The sequence below is a fragment of the Dryobates pubescens genome, chromosome 15, assembly GCF_014839835.1.
Source record: "Dryobates pubescens isolate bDryPub1 chromosome 15, bDryPub1.pri, whole genome shotgun sequence".
Taxonomy (NCBI): domain Eukaryota; kingdom Metazoa; phylum Chordata; class Aves; order Piciformes; family Picidae; genus Dryobates; species Dryobates pubescens.
Window position 1 is genome coordinate 27,074,230 of NC_071626.1, and position 22,571 is coordinate 27,096,800.

The following is a 22,571-nucleotide window of genomic DNA, read 5'->3' on the forward strand; positions in this document are numbered from 1 at the left end:
AAGCAGATGGAAGTGAAAAGGTTTAGTACGTTATCTAAATGGTGGCTTCTCAGCATGCTATGAAGGAGACCCCACGTGAGAGGGGCTGGGAACGTTAGCTGCATGCATCTCTGTCAAGTGGATGGCATGGCTGGGAGCAGCCTCTCCTGCTTGCAGGGTGGAGAAAATGGAGCAGCTTGCTTAGATGATGTTTGCTGGTTTCCATGGAGCACAATTAGAAGAAAAGAGCAATTGTTTGCTGGGGTGGCCTGGCAAAAGAGAGCAGAGGCAGCCCACTAACAGCAAAGATGATCCTGAGTTTCAGCAAACACCAAATTCAATCCCTTCTGGATAAAAGCTCTAGGGTACATCAAGTGCTGTTCAAGCAGGGAGGACTAGCATTGAGATCTTATCCTCTGGGAAACAGAAACTTTCTCTCAGTAAAGCAGCAGTGTGCATAGGTTTATCAGCCCTCTGCATGCTCAATAATGCACCTGAAACGGTGGCTGTGGGAATACAGCCCCACTGGCCAGGAGCTAGTGCCTGAGCTCAGGTAACCTGCTTGTGGAGGGGCAAACCCCATCAACTCACAGTGCCCTGCTCAGATGGCTCACATCCTCTGCTGCTGGGGCTGCCTGTCCCTGGGGAGTGGTTGCAGCTGCAGGAGGTCCTCACAGATGGAACCACTTTGAGGCTGAGGCGTGTGGACCAGGTTCAAATCAAACCCTGGATGTTGTTGACCAGCATGAGGCAGAACAATCCCACTGATCCCGGCAAGGTTCCTACTGATGTAGCTAGAGCTAACAACCACCAAGAAATAAACAGCTTGGGTCTGAGCCAAGCCCTGAGTCAGTTCTCATTGTATCCAGATGTTCCTGTTGTTAGATAGAAGTTTGGCTCTCTTAACCCAGCAAAACATTCCTCGACCTCAGCCTCTGGTCTCAGTGCAGATGTGAAAACTTACCACACTGGTTTGAGCAGGCTGTGAGGCACACAGGATGGTACCAGACTGTGAATCCAGATCATATGCCAGGCAACTGAACAGTCTGTGTGCTGAGCTCCTCAAACCCAGGTTATCCAGAGACCCAGGCAGGAACCTGCACCAGGCACCAAAGGCAGTGTGCTGTTCTTGTGATCTCTGGTTTGAACCTTGAGTTCATCAGCTGAGACTCTTGCATCCTGTCACTTCCTAAAGGAAGAATTGGGGGTGTGGTAAACCCAGGGGTGATTGTTAGGAATGACATAAGTATGGTGCTTGCCTGTGTTGGAGCATGCTGCCCCTTGTTTCCTTCAGTGGCCAGGAGGAAGGTTCAGAAAGCTAGGAATGGGTTTGGTCACACACACACATCTCAGGCAATCACATGCCCCAGCAGAAGATGTTTGTCACTGACTGTTGTGCCATTACCCAAGACTGCTGTGATATGCAGAATAGGGCAAGTGAAATGGGCTGAGGGAGCTGGGGGTGTTCAGCCTGGAGAAGAGGAGGCTCTGGGGAGACCTAAGAGCAGCCTGCCAGGACCTGAAGGGGGCTACTAGAAGGATGGAGAGAGACTGTTCACAAAGGCCTGCAGGGACAGGACCAGGGGCAATGACTTCAAACTAGAGCAGAGTGAGGCTGGATGTTAGGAACAAGTTCTGCACCATGAGGGTGGTGGAACACTGGCACAGGTTGCCCAGGGAGCTGGCTGGGGCTCCATCCCTGGAGATATTCCAGGTGAGGCTGGACAGGGCTCTGGGCAACTTGGTCTAGTTGAGGATGTCCCTGCTGGCTGCAGAGGGGTTTGGTCTGGATGAGCTTTGGAGGTCACTTCCAACCCAGAGCATTCTGTGGTTCTGTGGCTCCATAAATGCATGGACAACCTGGAGCTGCAGGCAAAGATAACCAAGCAGTGTGGCTTTTGAATGCTGGGATATCTCAAATCCTTCTGTCCTTCTGTGTGACAAAACCAAACCACCAGAGGCTGCATCTTGCCTTTGAAGAGGGCTGGCACTGCAGCAGCAGGTGCTTTGGGTGTTTGAGTCAGATGGATTCCATTGGGATGGGTTCAGAGACAATACTTGTGAATCACTGCTCTGATCACAAGGAGTACCCAGAGACAGGGTGAAAGTGCCCAGGGAAATCATAAGCTCACACTTCTCAGGACCTCCTCTAGTGCAAAAAATTCCACAGCTGTGGCAGGGCTCAGGAATGGTGGATTTTGAAACAACTGGCTCTGGGTGGATGGGAAGGTGTGAGACCAGATCCTGCATTTTGTGGCTCCTCCTGGGATGAGCTTTAGCTCTCTGGTGTGCAGCTGCCAAAGCTGAGCAACAGCATTCAGCTGCAGTGTGCTTGTGTGACACAGCACATCCACACAGGACAAACCTGAGGGAGCAGCATCTCTGTTCTGGCCTAGCATGACACAGACTGAACAACTCCTTGGGAAGTGATCAGTAAGCCTGGAAGGTGTGGGAGCAGCAATGTCAAAGGATCAATGATGCTGCTGGCATTTCTGGGGATGAGCCCTTGACATCAGTTTGGTTGTGTGGGAAACACAGACTATGACACATTGTTGTAGTGACACACTACAGACATCAGCTTGGACACCCTTGGAGGTACCCTGCTAATCCCTGAGTGGACTGTTAGATGTACCAGCTGTGGAGCCCCTGGAAGCATTGGTTGGTTCTGCCCTGCAGCATTGCCCCAAGGTCTGTGGCTCCTCTGCTACAGGAACCTGAGTACCACTGCACTGCTGATGGGGCTGGGGGCATGAAAAGCAAGAGGACACAGGCTGAAGGTCTTCTTTGTGTCTGTGTCCTTGGTGGCACGTCTGAGACATGCTTCCCTGCTCTGCCTGAAGCTGGGAACTAGAACAGGGGTTAGCCAGGGGTGGTGGATGTGAGTCACTGCAGTGGGGAGCAGTGGGCACAAGACAGGTGGCAGTGCCAGCCCTGAGTGGGGGACCCTGGTGGCCCTTCAGTAGCAATCATGTTACAGGCTGTATCTCTTATCTGCACACCTCATCATCCTTGCCACTAACTGCTGCAGGGAATATCCTCTCTCTGTGTGCCTCAGACCTCTGGTTAGGGCAGGAATGTGCAGAGGGGTACTGGGGGCAGCTCCTCCTCCAGTGTGCCCAGACATAACACCACTGCCTTCAGCAGGGCTGCTCTAGGTCCAGCATGGTGACAGCCTGGCCTCGGCTCTGGATTGCTCTTAGGACTGGAAAGGTTTTCCCTGGCTCCAGACATGCCCTGGCACGTCACAGGTCTCCTGGGCACCTTTTACAGTGCCTTTCTTTCTAGCAAGGTGACAGCAAGGTACTCGATGTGGCAGCCTGGCCCCTGCCTCGGCCGTCTCCCCCGGGCTGGGGGTGGGTGCCGTGCTGCTGGCCAGCGCTGTGTGCTCTGGCCCCTGCTGCTCACTCAGCCTTCTCCCTTGCTGCTCCTCCCAGGTGGTGTATTTCACGGCCACGTTCCCGTACCTCATGCTGTTGGTTCTGCTGATCAGGGGAGTCTCCCTGCCCGGGGCATCCCAGGGAATCCTGTTTTACCTTTATCCAGACCTCAGTCGCCTTGGGGACCCCCAGGTAAGCTGGAGGTGGGCAAAAGGGCTGAGCTGTGCTGCCGTGGAAGCCTGTGGCTGTCCTCTCTCCCTCCTTTTCTCACTCTCTTTCTTCCAGTTTCTTCTTTCTGCTTCCTCTCTATCCCCTCTGTGGGCACAGGGCAGGGCTGTGATGCTGCTGTGTGGTCCTCATGCCCTCTCGTCCTCAGCCTTCACCTGTGCTGCTGTTTCCTGGTCCAAGGTGAGTCTGAGCTGTGCAGCTATGGGCAGTGGGATTCGACTGTTCCCATGAGTGGCACCAGCTGTCAGCCCCCTTTCCTGGGGAGACTCCTGTGCTGCAGAAGCAGTCAGTGTGTGTGGCTCCACTCTGCACCGTGCTGGCAGCTGGCAGGGAGCAGCCCTGCTTCTGGCACGCTTGCTGCAGCTTCCCTGGGCAGCATGCTGGGTGCATGCATGGCAGCAGCCCTGGCACGCTGCAGCAGCAGTCCCAGGACCTGGCTGCTCTCCTCACCTCCCTGTCCCAGTGAGAAGTTTCTCCCTGACAGGAGGGTCGGTGCCCAACTGCTGCTTTTAATCTCTTTGGGACAAGTTCTTCCATGTTAAATCCTGGCTCCAGCTGAGCTGCTGTACCAGCCTTTGTGTGAAGGTGTTTCTAAAGGAGATTAAAGGGTGCCTGCCTGGAAAATAGGTCAGCAAAACCCTTGGTAACCTCATTAACTCTTCCTGCTCTGGCCCCACTGCTGTCTTGGTTACTAATTTTCTGAACAGGGCCTAAGTGCTGGGGAAGGAATGGCTCTGGCTGATCATCTACTCCCTGGTGGAGGAAGGATGATCCTTGCTCTGTGTGGGCAGCAGCATGCAGGGCATCCTTTGGTCCTGCCTGTGCCACTGGTGCAGTGTGGCTCCGTGCAACTCCTTTTGACTTACAGCTTCCGATCCAGGGAGCTAAACACAAGCGCCTGGTTTCCAGCTCCAGGTGGTCTGGTTTCTGTCATGGGCAGGACTCAGAGCTCCTGATCAGCTTTCTGAAAGTCACTCTTTGGTTAATGCTGTGCCTGGGCAGGGAGTGAAAAGCCTGATTTGATGGCTCTGGCTGATGTTTTGGGTTGACTGTGGACAGAGGTGTATGAGACAGCTGCTGCCTTGGTGTGAAGGTGCAGCAGGGCTTGGAAGAGGGTGAGGGTAGGTCTGTGCTTGCAGTGCTTGTGGCTCCATTTGTGCTGATAAGGTGAAGGAGACTTCTGAAATGAAATCACATTATTGAATGGTGCTCATTCACTCGGGAAAAGTTCTGTTGTTACTGTGTCTGCATTGCCCAGGGGACTGAAACAGACGACCTCAGGCATGGTGTGATTTTGCTGGTGCTGGCTGTGTCCTCATTAGGTCTGTCCTGGCAAACTTCTCCAATTACAGCCTGAGCACAGCTTCCTCCCAGCCTGGAAAATGCCAGTGCCCTGGTAGAAAGGCAGAGTAACCCTTCAGAGTAAAAAGAAGGCTTATCCTTGGCTGAGGGAGGAAAACTTGCTCCTGTCTCCCCGACTCCATCATTCCCTATGAAGGTGTCACTTCTGTGGCAGAAAAGCAGAGCTGGTAGCAGTGGTTGCCTTCCTGCTGAGCTGGGTAGCAGGACTTGAGGTTTCTGTTGTTTTTCCCCATCACAGAGGGAAGGGAAGGGAAGGGTTAGTGCCCCAAGCCTCACATGTGCATGTCCCCTCTGTGTAGGGCCAGCCTGAGCCCTGCCAGCCCATCAGGGCCAGGCTGATTTGCTGTAATTGTTTACCCACAAGCCTGCACTGCCTGGGAAAAGGAAAGATTCTTGAGTGCCTGGGAAGGCATCCTGGGAAAAACCAAACCAAACCCAGGCAGTTAAAGCACCCTCTCCAGCCTGAGCCTTCTGATAAGGCATCTCCAGAGGAGGTTTAAACAAAGAGCAAGCAATATTCAGGGGGATAAAATTAAAACTCCTTCAGAGTATATGAAAAACTAGGTGAAAAGAGGGGATGAATTATTGAGCAGATTCTACCAGGGGAGAAGCAGCAGCCAAGATGTGATGAAGTGTCAGAATATCAGACTGCTGAGTGGAAATCATTGCTTTTAACTTGCCAGCTGACCTTGGAGAGAACTGGGAAATCCCGCCTGTGAGAGCTCAGGCTGATGGATGGAGGTGTCTTCTGGCCAGGAAGCCTACAATGCCCTAAATCTTCCTGCACCTTCATTTTCTCAATCTGTGACATACTTAAAATAGTAAATGTCACAGAACTGGCAGGGTTGGAAGGGACCTCAAGGACCATCCAGTTCCAACTCTCCTGCCATGGCCAGGGACACCTCACACTACAGCAGGTTGCTCACAGCCACATCCAGCCTGGCCTTCAAAACCTCCAGGGATGAGGCTTCCACCACCTCCCTGGGCACCCTGTGCCAGGCTCTCACCACCCTCATGGGGAAGAACTTCTTCCTAACATCCAATCTGAATCTACCCACTTCCAGTTTTGCTCTATTCCCTGCCCCTCCCCTCCCCAATTCCCATCACTCCCTCACACCCTAAAAATCCCTCCCCAGCTTTCTTCTAGTCCCCTTCAGATACTGGGAGGCCACAAGGAGGTCTCCTCAGAGCTTCCTCTTTTCCAGGCTGAACAGCCCCAACTCTCTCAACCTGTCCTCATAGCAGAGGTGCTCCAGCCCTCTGCTCATCCTTGTATATGCAGATATGCAGATGCCTTTGATATGCAGATGAGGAGTGTGCAGAGAAACTGCCAAGCAAAACGTTTGACTAACGAGACTGGGTCCTACTCAAGCACGAGCAGTAACAGCAGACCCACCAGAGAGAGCATCTGCTTTAAACCATGTGCCCCCAAATGAGAGAATCATGAAAAGGAAGCCCTGATTTTGTTTTTGGTTTCATATTGGTGATGTGATGTTAGCATGCTAGCCATTACAGACTCAGAATTCCTCCTCTCCCCCTTCTTGAGTGCATTTTGTATGCTCCAGCAGGTTCCTGTCACTTCACAGCACTGGTTGGGTACTAACTGAAGCAGGGGGCTCAGGGTTGCTCACCCTTTCCACTTTTGGTCACTTGATCCTTTGCAGCTATCTTTGGACCAATTCTCTCAGCTGTCTGTTTCCGAGGGTGGTGGTGGGGACTCAGGATGTGACTAAAGAGAGGGATGCACAGTGGGATCCTCAAGCAGGAAGCTGAAATGAGAGGAACTGAGAGTAGACATAAGGGTGAAGGGTGGGAAACCTGTTGTCAGAAGACCTTTTCTCAGTTGCTGGCAGGCTTTGCAAGGCTTGATGGGCTCATAGCATGGCCAGGCACTGCTTTAAGAGGTTTAAAGAGAGGACTGATGGGCTTGATGGAGAGAGTGTGGGCTATGTGTTTGGGTTTGCTTTAAAGAGAAGACATGGAATGGTCCTGATTCAGTCTGGTATCAATGCTCAAACAGTTTGAGCTGAATTTGTTGGGATGAGAATGCAGGAGTTGTTGAACTCAACAGTCTCTGAGCAAATCCCTCTCTGGGAAAGCAGCAGATGTCTCTCAAAACTCCCATTCTTGTTTTGCTCTTGAAATGTCCATAAACCCCTCCACCTTGATGGGTGTGCTTGTACTTTACCAGCCTATACAGAAAGGAGTTGCTGCTTTCCACCTAGCCCAGACATGCCAAAGGCTCTGGGAGGAGCTGTGCCCCTGCTCCTGGGGGCAGGGAAACACCACTGGAGTGGTCACAAGGACCAGCAGAAGATCCATACCTCTGCAGGCACCCTGGAAGCATTCCCCACCAGAAAACCAACCCTGCACAGCACCTACATACATAGAATACACACATACATACACAGAATAAACCAGGTTGGAAGAGACCTTCAAGATCATCACGTCCAACCCATCAACCAATCCTAGGCTTGCTCTGTGCAGATAACTTCAGAGCATTACCTCCCTCCAGCTTCTTTTCATTGTCTCTCCCATTCCATCTGCAGTACTTTCCAAATAGCCCTCCCTACTGTCCCTTCCCATTTGCTTTAACCCATTTCTCTGAGCTGCTTTTTGGAGCAGGCTTTGCCCCTGCAGAGTCCCCACAGGCTCCTGCTTCCTGATGGATGTAGCAGGAAGGGGAGGCAAGACAGGAACATGCTCCCAGCCTTTCTGGGGGCTGTATGCAAGGGGAGGCAAGACAGGAACATGCTCCCAGCCTTTCTGGGGGCTGTATGCAAGGGGAGGCAAGACAGGAACATGCTCCCAGCCTTTCTGGGGCTGTATGCAAGGGGAGGCAAGACAGGAACATGCTCCCAGCCTTTCTGGGGGCTGTATGCAAGGGGAGGCAAGACAGGAACATGCTCCCAGCCTTTCCAGGGGCTGTATGCAAGGGGAGGCAAGACAGGAACATGCTCCCAGCCTTTCCAGGGGCTGTATGCAAGGGGAGGCAAGACAGGAACATGCTCCCAGCCTTTCTGGGGCTGTATGCAAGGGGAGGCAAGACAGGAACATGCTCCCAGCCTTTCTGGGGGCTGTATGCAAGGGGAGGCAAGACAGGAACATGCTCCCAGCCTTTCTGGGGGCTGTATGCAAGGGGAGGCAAGACAGGAACATGCTCCCAGCTTTTCTGGGGGCTGCATGCTGTGCCTGGAGAGGGAGACTGCTGGGATCAGGCTTGTGGTTTGCACCGTAGCTTTTTCTGCTGAGGCTGCACTGAGGATAAGCCTCTTGGGCCACCACAGGAAGGGCAGGAGGTGCATGCATCTTTGAGGGCTGTGACTGCTTCTGGACCCCCATAGCCACACTGGGGAAGAGGTCAGAGCCCATGCATCACCTTCACATTCAGGCTCCTCCTGTTGCTCCACGGCCAGCAAGAGCTGCTGCTTCCCAGCAAGAGGAGAGGGCAACTGTGAGCCTGCTAAATATTATTTGTTCCTCTTTTATTTTATTCCCAGCAAGCCTTTAATGTGACCCTGTGCACTCAGCCTGTGCTGTGCTGCTCCCTCCCTTCCCGCTCCGAAGGCAGGCACGTTTGTGTTCACGCCGAAGGGTGACCTGCTGTGCCTGCGCTGCCGCGTGTGCTGCAAGGCTGCCAACAGCTCCCTGTGCTCACTTCTGCACCCCGGCCCGCGGCCCTGTGCCCCCCCGGCCCGGCTGAGGCTCTGCAAGCCCCGGCATCACTGCCCACTCTGCCCGGGGCGGCGGGGAGGAAGAGCTTGCGGCTCCTGCAGCGTGTGGGAGGCTCTCGGGGCTGGCATCCTCTCCTCCACCCGGCTGGAGCAATGCATCCCCACGGGGTGAAGCACAGCTGTATTTACTCTGGAAGGCTTCTTCCTCCTCTCGCACCTCGTGTCGGCTCCGCCGGCACGGGAGCCAAGGGGCCGGCGGGCTGCAGCCCCGCGGAGGCTGCTCTCGGTGCTGACAGAGCAGCAAGGGCTGGCGCTGGCTGGCTGCACCTGCGAGCCGCAGGGCAGGGGGGACCGTCAGACCCAGCTTCCCAGGCAGCCAGGAGCATGCCCCAGAGCACCTCCCACCCCTCTGCAGCACCCTGGGCAGGCAGCTGTGCTACTCCGGATGAACCAGAAACCTCTTTGTTTTCTGGTGGTGTTAACACAAAAAGCCCAGCAGTGAGAGGGCCTTGGCTGTGAAACCTCCTTCTGGCTTGGAAGATGCCCTGAGGTGTAGGGGTTACACGAGGTTACACTGGAGAGCTTTCAGTGCTGACACAGAGACTGACTGGGGAGCAAAGTCCCAGTTCCCCACTCCCAGGGAGCCCAAGGATGTTATGTTCTGAGCAGGTGGGGCCTTGGGCTGGGACATGATGCTTGGCTGGGCATAGGGTGGACAGAAGGTCCAGGAATGCTCTACAGAAATGGCAGTGACTCATTCCCTGCCTGCTCTCTCCTGCAGCCAGTGAGGACAAGGACTGGGCTCTGCAGCCTCTCTCCTGCAGCCAGTGAGGACAAGGACTGGGCTCTGCAGCCTCTCTCCTGCAGCCAGTGAGGACAAGGACTGGGCTCTGCAGCCTCTCTCCTGCAGCCAGTGAGGACAAGGACTGGGCTCTGCAGCCTCTCTCCTGCAGCCAGTGAGGACAAGGACTGGGCTCTGCAGCCTCTCTCCTGCAGCCAGTGAGGGCAGGGGAAGCATTGCCCTGGGCTGTGCAGCTCTGTGCTGGGCTCTTTGCAGCCACAGGGCTCCAGAGCTGCACTGCCCTGCATGCTGCAGTGCTGTGGGGTCTGGGTCTTTAGGCCTGTGGACCAGTGCTGAATGAAGGGGAAAGGCAATGACCTGGAAGCAGTGCCCTGAGTGCCTTGAGGCGAAATCTTAGGAGTCAAGATCTGTGCCTTTGAGGCTGGGCTGAAGTGGTGTTTGCATGGTGCAACAGGTGGCTGCTGGGGAGCACCCAGGCTGCACCCAGGCTGCCTGTGAGCTGTGGTGCTGGCAGTGAAGGAAATGCTGACTGCACTGCAGCTTAAGGCTTGGGTGAGTTTTGCTCTCTGCTCTACATTACACCAAGCCTGACCTTCCACCTAGCAGTGGCAGTTCATGCTGTGCCATCTCTGCCTGCTGGCAGAGCCAGTGTGGTGCTCCCCAGCATGGCAGCTGTGTTTGATGTATGATATGTGCTGGGCTTCAGTAAGATTTTGCTCAGAAATGGCCTTGGCTGTTATTTGCAAGTGCTTTGAGGTGTTCCCAAGGAAGAATCTGCTTTAGTGCAGGGGGCTATTCAATTCCAGTACATGTAATAAAACAGATATTGCTGAGAAAATGAAGGGGCAAAGGAATATGTCCTCTTATAGGGCATCTTGGAGTACCTTGGATAACTGCAGCTGAGGTGTGAAGGCTTTGGCTAAAACCAGAGAGTAGGAGGTTATTGCAAACAGAAGTAAACAACACGTCCAAGGAAACTGAATTATGAGTTAAATTAACTGGATGGCTTAGAGGGCTTCAGACAGCAATCAACTCAAAATACTCATGCTGCCAATGTGCCAGCAGAGTCTGAACACAGCAAACTTCACCAGTCTCTTGGGGAGCAGAGGCCAGAGAACAGCAGCACACTGTTATCTGCAAGGGAAAAGAGCCCTGCCTGAGCTCAGCCAGCCCCTTATTAAAATGGGGAGAAGCTGTTGGTCGGCAGCACAGGAGGCAAAGGGCCACAGGAGGCAAAGGGCCACAGGAGGCAAAGGGCCACAGGAGAAAAACCCAAACTGCAGGGAGAGAAAGAAGCAGAAGGAGCAGGTTGGGAAGGTTTGGGTTGGTGTTTTCTGAAGGGGGTGATCTGTGTAGCCCCTGTGAGCCCACAGGGCAGTGGTGTTCCTTGTGAGGGGCTTCAGCAGGAGGCTGGATGACAGGTGGGCTGCGATGCCTTCCAACCTCGGTGATCAGCAGGCTTGGGAACCGCTGCTGCTGCTTGGTTCTGTCGCTGGTGGGTCAGGAGCACCCATGCTGTCAGTCCTCCTGCAGTTCACTGACCCTCAAGCCATTTGGGAGCTGCCAGGGGGCTGGAGGGCTGCAAAGGTGGCTTGGTCTTTGGCCCAAGAGCTGCAGCAACCTTTGGAAATGGGAAACTGAGAGCAGGCACCTGAGTGGTGCTCACAGTCATGCTGAGTAAGTAGGGATCATCAGCTCTGCCAGCCAGGCTTAGACTTATTTATAGCTTCAGCCACAGGCTGCCTTGCTTCGATGGAAGCATTATGCTGAGGCAGGTCCTGCACTCCCTAAAGGCACAGCCCTCTGAGGCTGGGCTCCCATACAGCCCAGCAGGCACCCCAGGGCTGCTCTGTTGAACAGAGCAGGAAGCAGAGCAGGGAGTCCACAGCCCCCACCCTGATCTCTGCTACCCAGCTAAGGGCATTACTGGGTTTTAGAAACGAGCCACTTCATAAGCCAGAGAGCTAATGAAGCTTGGTGTTCTTGATGCTTGGCTTCTAGCATGGCTAGCAAAGCACCAGCTCCTTTCCTGCCCCAGGGATTGCTCATGCCTCTTGCTTCTGTGATTTAGCTGTCATTTCACACTGAATGACTTCCTCCCTGTAGCTTTGCAGTAGGAATGCTGATTTCCTGCCACCTTCCTGTCCCCTGCCTGTTGGGAAAATCCTAGGTAGCTGATGTCCTTGAGCTTTCTCCCAACTGTTGTCTGGTTGAAACCTGTCAGCTGGGTCCAGTGTTGTGGCAAGTGCAGGGTAGGCAATTTGATGGCAAAGGTCTTGTGATCTTGCCAAACTGAATGGCAAGGGCCCCAAAACTGATGGAAAGGGAGTGTTCTGAGCTCAAAGCTGAGGAAAAGGCAGAGCTCTAGCTATGAACAGTGAAATAAAAAGCTAACTGCCCTGCTTTGGGCCAGGATAAGGTTAATTTTCACAAGAAGCTGGGAGGGGCCACAGCCAGGTCAGATGTGTCACCCCTGTCTGTGCAAGGATGCTCAAACTGTTAGTGGTGCAGCTTGCCTCAGTGACTTGTGCCTAAAAGATAGCTGAAAATCGAAGGTTGTGCCCCAAGCCCACAGAGCTGATTTAGAACACAGTTATAAGAAGGGCTTTGATTATTTTCTAACCATTGTGAAATGCAGAACTGAAGTCATACAGTGCTCTCAACCCTCCTCCCCATAAAGCTCCTCCCAAAAGGGTCAACTGCACTGCACTCATCACTGTCATGTTCCAGTGCCTCCAACCAGCTGTCCCATTTGTACCTCCTCACCTGTCTCTTCCCATTCTACCAACCAGAGATTTGCTCTGACTCTGTGAAAACGTCAGTGAGGCTTCCACAGACTGAGGAGGTGGTGATGGTGCCGAACATTAGCGGAGTTGCTTGCAGGACAGTCAGGGAGAGCAGCTTCACCAAGGCTAGCCCTGGCAGTGCTTTGCTTTCTCCCCCTGTGGGCTGGGTCTAGCAGCAGTGGGCAGGAGGAGGATTCATCCTGTACAGCTGTCCCTTGGGCTGAAACTAGAATTCCCTCAAAAGAATCCCCTTTAATGGGAGTGGAACACCCTTTTGTAAGGTTCACCAGCCTAGGGTGGAGAAGAGGTACATGTGAAACATTCCCTCACCATGTGAGTGATCTTTGGCCAGTTTGGAGGAGGAAAGGCAGAACCATGCCTTGGGGAGGGTAGCCTGAGCAACAGGGGCAGCCGGGCAGGGGCTGCCCAACTGCCCATTGCCTCAGAACAGGAGGTGTTGGCTGACAGCTACAGCTGCAACTCAGTCATCACCACCATGGTGCTTTGCACTGACTTCTGAGGCAAAGCTGCTGCGTGTGCAAGAGCTCACCACTGCTGCTTCTCTGAGGATGGAGGGTACAGCCAGATGGCCTTTTCTCATCCAGGTTGTCCCAGTAACACTTTTCTTCTGCTTTGATTTTCTGATTACCTTTTCTTTTGTACCTAGACTATCCATCAGCATTGGTTGGATGCTCATCTTACCTCTGTTTCATAAACTCATTAGAAGGAGGATCTTAGAAAGCAGAGGGTTTAAGTAACTATCCTGTCATTGCTTCCTACCTCACTGCTGGTTCCTGCCTTTGCTGCTCCCTGCAGGAGGCAGGGGCAGTGCTTGCACACAGGATTTCACATCAGCTTTGGCATTGACAAGTGTCAGCCTCAGAGCACTGACAGTGAGAGAGGCAGAGTTCAAAGGCTCCTCAGGGGACTGACAGCTTCCTTCTATTTGTTATTTGTTTTCGGGGGGGGGGGGGGAGCCATCTGTTATAAACAACTCTGTTCATTTCTATTTTAAGCTTTTAAGCCATTCCATCAAGTCTTGAAGAGAAGGCCCCCCAGCAGAAGCTGTATGTACCCATCCCATCCAGTGGGAGACCAGGCTTGCCCAAGTCAGGGCCCTCTCCTCTGCTAGCAGAGGGCTCTTCAGCCCTGGTGGAAAGTGTTTATCTGGTCCCTTCCTGCTGGGAGGCTTTAGAGAGTCACAGGCCCTTGCAGATCTGTCTGAGGCAGAAAGAGATGCTGCTGGGGAGCTGTAGTGTTGCTGGTTTGCAAGGTTGCAGTGCATCCCTTCCCTCTGGCACCCTCAGCACCCCCTGGGTGCCTCAGTGAGCTCTCTAATTCCTCCAGCTGTGTAACCTGCTGTGCTGGTTTGAGCCTTAACTGGAGTTTAAGAGCTCAGATGATAACAGCTTGAGAACTCCTCCCTTACTCCCCCCTTCCTTTCCCTAGCAAGGAAAGGGAAAGAAAAGGGAGAAAAGAAGGGGAAAAGAAGGGGGGGTGGGGGATGGTGTAGGGAAAAAGGGAAGGAGGTGAATCGGTGAAAGAAATGGTTTGGACTCGGTTTGGAAGTAGGAGAAGTAAATGTTTTAACAAAGGATAGCTAAAGCAATACCAGGGAGGGTTCACAAGAGTAAGGGACAAGGAGAAACAGGACAATACACAAACCCAAGCCTGGGTGGCCTGGTGTTCCCGGGGTCCTTCGGCGAGAGCCAGGCTGCGCAGCCGGTGCAGGGGCCAGCAGCAGCCGCGCTGCCCAGCAGGCGAGGCAGGAGCAGAGCAGCAGCAGCCAGAGTCCCCTGGATAGGCATGCTGGACGGGAAGGGGCAGTGCAAGAGGCCCCCTCTGACCTGCAGGACCTCTCCTTCTGCGAGGGGGAAGCCAAGTCCTTCGCTGCCCACCTGGATCAGGTTTCTTTTGTTCTCCGGGGGAGGCAGAGCTCCTTCAGCCCTCCACCCCGGATGGGTGTAAGCCAGCACACCTGCCCACAGGAAAGGCTTGCCTGAGTGCTGGGCACTGCCCCTGTCCTGGGCACTGCCCTTCCTGCCGGCTCTGGCAGCCCCCTGGGGCCTGCCACTTCACATCTGTGCAGTGGCTGTGCTCTGTGCCAGCCTTGGCTTCTCACCTGTGTTTGCCTCTCCCTTGCAGGTCTGGATGGATGCAGGCACTCAGATCTTCTTTTCCTATGCAATTTGTCTGGGATGCCTGACAGCTCTGGGCAGCTATAACAAATACCATAACGACTGCTACAGGTAACTGGAGCATGGCTCTGCTTGCCTAAAGCCTTTCCCTCCCTGCAGGGCAGCATGCATGGGCTGGTGGCCTTCTGCAGGCTACTGGCCTTCTGAAGGCTCATCTTTCCTGTCTCTGCTCAAAGCATAAGAAAAAGCTTTGCAGCTACTTTCTCTCTCTGTGCTTTCTACCTGAGGGAACTTTCTGTGTCGTTGATGACAAATCCCCTGCTCCACACCAGCTGCATCCAGCAAAGTCAGATCCTTTTCACCACCTTTGCAACTGCAGCCTCCCCTGTTGCATGGCTACATGAACAGCCATGGAGGAAGCATAGCTGTGAGATCTAATGGCTGCAGACCTTGTGAATGATCCTTCCTATGTTCTTCTGGACCTAGTGTCTTGCACAGCTGTTAGTGCTCTAGGTTCCTACATGCTATCTGTGGTCGACATAAATGCCTGCAGGTACAACTTCTGCTTCTCTGCATATGCCCCCAGTGCTGGACTGCCTCTGACCAGAGATGGCTGCCAGGTAGAGTCAGGCCATCAAGTGGTCAGGTGAAAAGAAGCTCATTTTGCTGTAGATATATCCAGCATCTGGAGCTGCATCTGTAGGCATAAAAAGCCAGTGTGAGGAGGAGCCAGCTCTAGGTAAAACTACCACCTCCCTTCCCACCCTTTGCCTACTGACTGTGTTGCTCCTGGCACTGAGTTCTGCCTCCACACCTTTTAAACTCAGAGTTGTGGCTGCTGCTGTGAAAGGTCCAAGCAGACCACTGGCTGCACAGTCCTTGCTTGGCAGCTTTCTCACTCTTCCTCTTAGAAGTTCACTCCTGCCTCTCCAACAGCAGCTGGGCTGGGACTCCTTCATCTTGTGTCCCTTCCCCCAGATGTAGTTTTGAGAGAAGAAGGTCTGGCAAAAGAAGAGATAACCAGTTTGGCTTTGGCCTTGCTGCATGCCCTTGAGCCAGAGCCCCCTGCATCTCCAGCCTGGGTGTGTAACATCTGATGATAACAGGGACTTCTTAGCAGCTTCTGGAGCTGCAGCTGGGAGATGCTATAGAAAGGGAGAGACGTCTGTTTGCACACAAGACCTTTATGCTGCTTAGCTTTGCCAGGGAAATGGTTCTTAGTTTTGGTGTCAGGAGCAGCCTGTTCCCAGGCACAGACCTAGTTTTAATGAGCTGCTGCTGTGCACTGTAGCTTTGGTTTCCATGGGAAGACAGGGACAAGCTCTAACAGGGCACCAGTGTGGTGCTCCATTCATTTATCCCAGGACAGTTGTAACCTTTGGTGACCTGGCAGAGGAAGGGCATGCACCTTCTTTGGTTCTCTCGTCTTAGAAACCAAGTGCCACAGCATTAGGTGCTCTGCAGTCCTTGACAATGCAGAAAGCTGTCCTTTGGAAGGAGTAATCTGACTTTGTATGGCACAGGGGCTCTGCCTGAACTGAAATCCTCTCTAGAAATGGCTGCAGACCGTGAAGAGATCTGGTTAACATGCAGGGAGGAGCATGTGCCCCCCCAGATGCTAGATACCTAACGACCAATACCAGAAAAACAAACCAGATTCGTGGAGTAGCATTTAATAAAGGCAAAGCAGGCCATGAAATGCCAGGAGGGATGTGTTCAGTGTGGTTCAGAATAGCTCAGAAAGATGCTGTTAATGTTACTGTTGTCCCCAGGGTTGCAGTCACAAGAGGACTGGGGAGACTGGAGCGTGAAAAGGAATTGGATAAGAGAAGAGAGGCTTAGTTTGAAGAGTAGATGGATGTGAATGAGATGAAACAGAGACAAAAGAGAATAGATCACAGACAATAAATTGGATGGCTGTGTTCCTCTTTTTCCTATAATGCAAGGACCAGGAGCTATCCAGCAGTGCTGAGAACCAAGAAGATTGGAACTGGTCTGAGAAATCTATTAAGCTGAAAAACATGTCCCCTTTTCAGACAAAAATAGTCTCTGGCATTCTCTGCCACAGGAGAAACTGGGGGGAGAGAGAGGAAAAAAGGGGAAAAAATAAATCAGGCATTAAGATGTGTAGCAAGACTCTGTCATGAGTGAGGAGCTTAGGTGAGGAATGCTCCCTGAGGCTTTCCTTAGGGCAGATCCTGCTGTGTGGCCCACGCTGGGGCATCCTGCAGCTGCTGGCGCTGAGCTGAGCCGCGGGGGCGCTGGAAGAGAGGCCCTGCTGTGGGCAGAGCAGCTGGGGTGGAAGAGCAGGTTCTGGCTTGGGGGGTGCCATGGGGTGTGGATCGTACCTGGCCCCCCATCTGGCTGATGCTGTGCCTACTTCTCCCAGGGACTGTGTGGCCCTCTGTTTCCTGAACAGTGGGACCAGCTTTGTGGCTGGCTTTGCCATCTTCTCCATCCTGGGCTTCATGGCAGAGGAGCAGGGTGTGCCTATCGCCGAGGTGGCAGAGTCAGGTGAGTGGGGCTGCGGTGGGATGGGGCCATGGCAGTGCTGCTGTTGGGCTCCCCTCAGCAAGGGCTGCAAGTTTGCAGAGCACCCACCTCGGGAGGAGGGATGCTGCAGCTGCGGGTTGCCATCCTGGTGGGCAGCTCTGCTGTCTGCCTCCAAACACCTGGAGCAATGGCTGCATGCTCACCAGATGTTAAGATGCAGCAGCTGTGGCTGGAGCTGGTCTGAGCTGCCTTTAAGGGGGAGGCCATTGCTGTGTCTGGGGGTGGGTTGAGTGCCTGCATTGTGTGTGCTCAGCTTGCGGTGCGCTCCGCCGAGCTCAGAGGTTTGCCCTGGTTCGTGGCCCTCGCAATGGCAGTGCAGCCAGAGCTCGCTGCGTCCCCTTGTCCTTCCTGCTGGGGTCCTCACCCCCTCTGGAGCCTGGGTTCCGTGCACAGCTGTGGGGTAACTGGAGCAGGAGGCTGCAAGGCTGCAGGCTGCGCCTGGGCGGGTCGGGTGCCTCCGGTGGGTGTTCACCAGCCGTGCCCCGCCCCTGCCGGGCCACGCCCCTGCAGTGCCACGCCCCTGCAGTGCCACGCCGCTGCCGGGCCAGCCACCGCGCGCTCTGAAAGCCCTTCTCCCTGCAGGGCCTGGCCTGGCATTCATCGCCTACCCTCGGGCTGTGGTCATGCTGCCCTTCTCCCCCCTCTGGGCATGCTTCTTCTTCCTGATGGTTGTTTTGCTGGGACTGGACAGCCAGGTAATGGCACAGGTGCAGATGCCGGACAAAACCCACTGCCCTTTGGGACAGGCAGCAGGACTGAGGAGCCAGTCGGGAGCGGCTGATGGAGATGAGATCTCTGCTCTTTGCAGTTTGTCTGCGTGGAGAGCCTTGTCACAGCTCTTGTGGACATGTACCCCACCATCTTCCGCAGGAAGAACCGCCGGGAGATGCTCATCCTGCTGGTCTCCATCCTCTCCTATCTGGTTGGGTTGGTGATGCTCACAGAGGTATTTTGGGCTCAGACCATCTGCACAGTCTTTGCTGGGTCTGAGTTCCTCTCTGGTAGAGGGAGGTCTGGAGGGTGGTAGTGCTTGTGCTGGGGCCAAGAGCTTGCTGGTGAGACCCATGCTGCTGAACAGTGCCTGGGAGAGGCCACTCTTCCCTTCTTATGGCATTCACATTGTCCCTTCCAGCCATCACCCTCTGTGCCAGTCACAGTCCTGACACTCCTCCTGCCAAGGCTGATCATTTGAGCTCTGGACAGCCTGTATTTTGGTTATTGATTTACCTTTACATCACTGAAACCTTTGCAGCTGTAGCCTGTTGCACGCTGCCTTTCCTCTTCTCTTTCCTCCTGGATGGAGCTACACCAGCACTTGGTGCAAGGAAACGTGGTGGGCCTGGCTGTGCCCCATATCTACCACACTGATTTCCTGGGTATCCCTCTCAGTGTGCTTGATTGCCTGGGAGTTCAACTCCTCTGGTTTAAAGCAGTATGTGTGTGTGCATTGATACTGCCATGATGCTCTTTGCATCTCCTGCCTTCATTTGGCCATAGTCTTGGCAAGGCTGCCTTTGGTGCTGCAGCTGCTGCTTTGAGCCTGCACTTACCTGCAAGCCCACCTTGCAGGCAGCCTTTCAGAACTGGGCACTGAAAGGTGCAGGCTGTCAGCCTCTGGCAGGTGCTTGGAAAACTGCATGCACAGCTACTTCCCTCTCCACAGGAGGAGGCTAATGTGAATCAGATGCATGGTGTCTCTTAAGTGGAGTGCCACAAGAGTTACGTTGGGTTTGTCTTCTAACATACCCCCACAGTCTCTGGCTGTCACTTGCCCTGCCCTGGAACAAAGGGTTGCAGAAACTCCTGAGAGCAGCGTGGCTGTATGTCTCCATCAGGCCTTAGGCACAAGGGACATGGCCCTTGCTGTTGGCTAAAACCCTGCCCCAGAGAGAGGAAGATGCCTCTGGCTCTGAGGAGGATGCTGCTGGGTTTGTTTCCTGCTCTGGCTGGAGCTCTTTGGCTGTGCCTGACTGCTGTCCCCTCTCTCCCTGCCTCGCGGCGCTGCCCGCCTGGCCCCTGCCAGGGTGGGATGTATGTCTTCCAGCTCTTTGACTACTATGCTGCCAGTGGCATGTGCCTGCTCTTTGTGGCCATCTTCGAGACGCTCTGCATCGCCTGGGTCTATGGTGAGTATCACCCAGGGGGGCTGCCAGCTCTGCTCTCTCGGGCTCTGTCCAAGTGCTGCTCTGGAGCTCATCTTGCCGGTTGCTTCGCCGTTCAAAGCAGAGCTCTAAACCCTTGCTTTGATGCCCCTGGTCTCAGACTTCCTCACAGCAGTGCCCTGGAGGATCTGTTTGGCAGATACCCCCTGCATGTTCCTGTGAGCCACTGCTGTGGAGGCCACAGAGGTTTTAGAAAGCCCTCTCTCGGCACTGACATTCACAAGGGATAGTTCAGCTCTTAGCCTGGGAGATGATGAGGCACTGGTGCTGACCCATTGGGCTGTTGTGGGGCAAGCTCAGGACAGGCTGGCAAGGCCCCTGACAGGGCTGTTGGCTGTGCTGAGGTTACTGCGTTGCCTTCTGGTGAGCAGCAGCAGTGAAGCTGGCCCCTAGCTGTGCAGACCCTGCTGCCCACCTTTCCTGGTGGCAGGGAGGCATCCTTCCATGCAGACCCTGCTGCCCCCCTTTCCTGGTGGCAGGGAGGCATCCTTCCATGCAGACCCTGCTGCCCCCCTTTCCTGGTGGCAGGGAGGCATCCTTCCATGCAGACCCTGCTGCCCCCCTTTCCTGGTGGCAGGGAGGCATCCTTCCATGCAGACCCTGCTGCCCCCCTTTCCTGGTGGCAGGGAGGCATCCTTCCATGCAGACCCTGCTGCCCCCCTTTCCTGGTGGCAGGGAGGCATCCTTCCATGCAGACCCTGCTGCCCCCTTTCCTGGTGGCAGGGAGGCATCCTTCCATGCAGACCCTGCTGCCCTCCTTTCCTGGTGGCAGGGAGGCATCCTTCCATGCAGACCCTGCTGCCCCCCTTTCCTGGTGGCAGGGAGGCATCCTTCCATGCAGACCCTGCTGCCCTCCTTTCCTGGAGGCAGGGAGGCATCCTTCCATGCAGACCCTGCTGCCCCCCTTTCCTGGTGGCAGGGAGGCATCCTTCCATGCAGACCCTGCTGCCCCCCTTTCCTGGTGGCAGGGAGGCATCCTTCCATGCAGACCCTGCTGCCCCCCTTTCCTGGTGGCAGGGAGGCATCCTTCCATGCAGACCCTGCTGCCCCCCTTTCCTGGTGGCAGGGAGGCATCCTTCCATGCAGACCCTGCTGCCCCCCTTTCCTGGTGGCCCTGCATCCTCCCCTCCTCCCACAGGTGCTGAGCGCTTCTACGACAACATCGAGGACATGATTGGCTACCGGCCGTGGCCCATCATCAAGTACTGCTGGCTCTTCATCACCCCAGCTGTCTGCATGGTGAGGGCCCACGGGGAGCTGTGGGCAGCAGGATGGGCAGGGCTGGCTGTCCCTCAGCCAGGGAATGTGTGTGGGGTCGTGTGACCTGTACCACAGCAGCCTGCTCTGTGTGTCGGTGGCTTTGAGGGCCAGGTGTGGGGCTAAACAAATCAGTGAGAGAAGTGTCTGCTGGTGGGGGGAGCCCAGCACTGCACATGGGGGTGTCCCAGCACAGCTTGCTTGGCTGGTGTCTCTTCTGTTGCTGTCCTGGGAAGCTCTCTGTGACCGTGAGGCTGTGGGTGTGAGCTTGCTGGGGAAAGCTCTCCTGGCTAATGGTTCTTGCTCTTTTTCTCTTCATCTCTTCCCCCTTGCCAGGCAACCTTCCTGTTTTCTCTGATCAAATACACCCCTCTCACCTACAACAAGAAGTATGTGTACCCCTGGTGGGGTGACACCCTGGGCTGGCTGCTGGCCCTGTCCTCCATGGTGTGCATCCCTCTCTGGACCGTCTACAAACTCTCCACCATCAAAGGCTCCCTCAGAGAGGTGAAGCTGCTGCTCTGGGACCAGGGCTGTGCTCCTTTGCTGAAGTGCAGCCTTGCAGGGGGCTGGTTGGTGTGTTGCAGGCTGAGCAGCAGGCAGCCTAGAACAGATCAGTTGAAGGAGTCCCTTGCTGGAACAGACTTGGGTTTCTTGAAGTGCTGCCTGGCTGGAGGGTTGCTTCAAGCTGGCTGCTGCCTCTTGGTGCCCTGTTCATTGCTTATGTCACTTGGTAGGCACCATGAAAGAAAGGTTCATTAGATGGAGAGGATAACAATGACCTCCAGTGCCTCAAGACATCTTGGAGGCTGCCCTTGACTAAGATTTAAGGACACTGAGCAAGTTCCATATTCCATGAGCGCTGTGGTCAGCTGAGTGCCGCAGCCTGTGCTGAGGCTGCAGGGACGGAGTGGAGTGGGCTCCCTGAGCTCTTGGAGTTTCCATCACAGCCTCAGTGCCTTGGGCTTCCCAGCTCCCAGGCCCATGGCTGGCTGCCCTGGCTGTGCTGGGGACACCCTATCCCTGCCACAGCTCTCAGGTTCAGGGGGTTTCACAAGCAGTGACACCCAGGAGCCCAACCGTTTTCTGGTTCCTCAAGATGGGGCTGTGACAGCAATGGACCCCTGGCCCTTGTGTCCAGCACAGACAGGAGTGGGCACAACTTCAGGATCATGGCAAGGGCCAGGCCTGCAGCCCTGTGTGGCTGTGTGAATGATACCTGTGAGTGGAAGAGGGTGGCCCAGGCTAGCAGTTGTCCTTGCAGCTGTGTTCATTACCTGCCTTTACCTTCCAGAGGCTCCGCCAACTCACCTGCCCACTTGAGGACTTGCCTTGCAGGCCAGGCACGGGGCAGAACCTTCCCTCCACCAGAGCTGGCCTCCTGATGCTGACAGAGCTTGAATCTCACTGCTAGGACCAGTGTGGCTCTCCTTTCCTCCCCCCAGGATGGTTTCTGTACAGCCTTTACTGCCTGTTGGATAACACCATGATTCTCCACTTGCCAAGGGGAGAGGGATTTCTGGGCTGAGCCCCCCTCTCTGAAAGACTTGAAGGGCTGAGGAAGAGGCTGCTGTGGAGATGGTCTGCATGGAGTTAGTGATGCACCTTAATCCTCTCTCTGGAGAGGGCTCTGGAGGGGACCATTGGTCACTAGTACTCCTGAGGATCCCCAGCCCTCTGTCGGGCAGAAAAGGACTGATCCTGGAGCAGAGAGAATCAGAAGTGTCTCCAGTGTGGACTTTGGGAGCTTCTCCATTCATTCCATTAAATCCTTGGTTTTGCCCTCTAGGTCTGCTCTGTCTCAGTTTTGTCTCCCCAGTGTCCCTTCCTCACAGGGTGTCAGGTGAGATGTGTGTTAGTGGAGCTGTGCTGGGCAACCAGGTCTGGAGCTCTGCTGCACTGACACACTGGCATGGGAGTGTCGCTGGAGGAGGGGAAGCTTGGTTACATCAAGAAGGAAACAGGGACTGCTGGTTCAAGAGCCTCTGTGAGTGGTAGGTCCCACGTACCTGGAACGCAGTGTCTCCTTCTGCTGGAGGCATTGTCAGCTCCCAGCTAGAAGAATCATCTGCTTGAGGAGTCACTGGGCTGTTCCCGGGGTCTGCTTTGGAGTTTGAGTCTTCTTTGTGCAAGCAGAGGACCTTGGGAAACTCTCCCTCGTCTCTGCAGGTCTGTGTCTCTGTGTGTGCTGCCTCCCTTCCACGTGCTCTAGAGCTGGTCATTTTGCTTTTCCTGCACATGGAATTAGGGCTG

General features: G+C 54.7%; 1 protein-coding gene across 1 annotated transcript in view; it reads left to right on the top strand.

Moving 5' to 3' along the window:
- LOC104310213 (sodium- and chloride-dependent GABA transporter 2) overlaps positions 1-22,066 on the top strand; it is a 35,213-nt gene extending 13,147 nt beyond the window's left edge. The window contains exons 7-15 of the mRNA XM_009911624.2: positions 3,414-3,548; positions 14,354-14,457; positions 16,736-16,860; positions 17,482-17,594; positions 17,708-17,845; positions 18,923-19,025; positions 20,200-20,300; positions 20,655-20,825; positions 21,613-22,066. Of these exons, the coding sequence (XP_009909926.1) occupies positions 3,414-3,548; positions 14,354-14,457; positions 16,736-16,860; positions 17,482-17,594; positions 17,708-17,845; positions 18,923-19,025; positions 20,200-20,300; positions 20,655-20,825; positions 21,613-21,732 (1,110 nt within the window). The 3' untranslated portion in view covers positions 21,733-22,066. The remainder of the gene's footprint in view (positions 1-3,413; positions 3,549-14,353; positions 14,458-16,735; positions 16,861-17,481; positions 17,595-17,707; positions 17,846-18,922; positions 19,026-20,199; positions 20,301-20,654; positions 20,826-21,612) is intronic.
- The last annotated feature ends 505 nt before the right edge of the window (positions 22,067-22,571 follow it).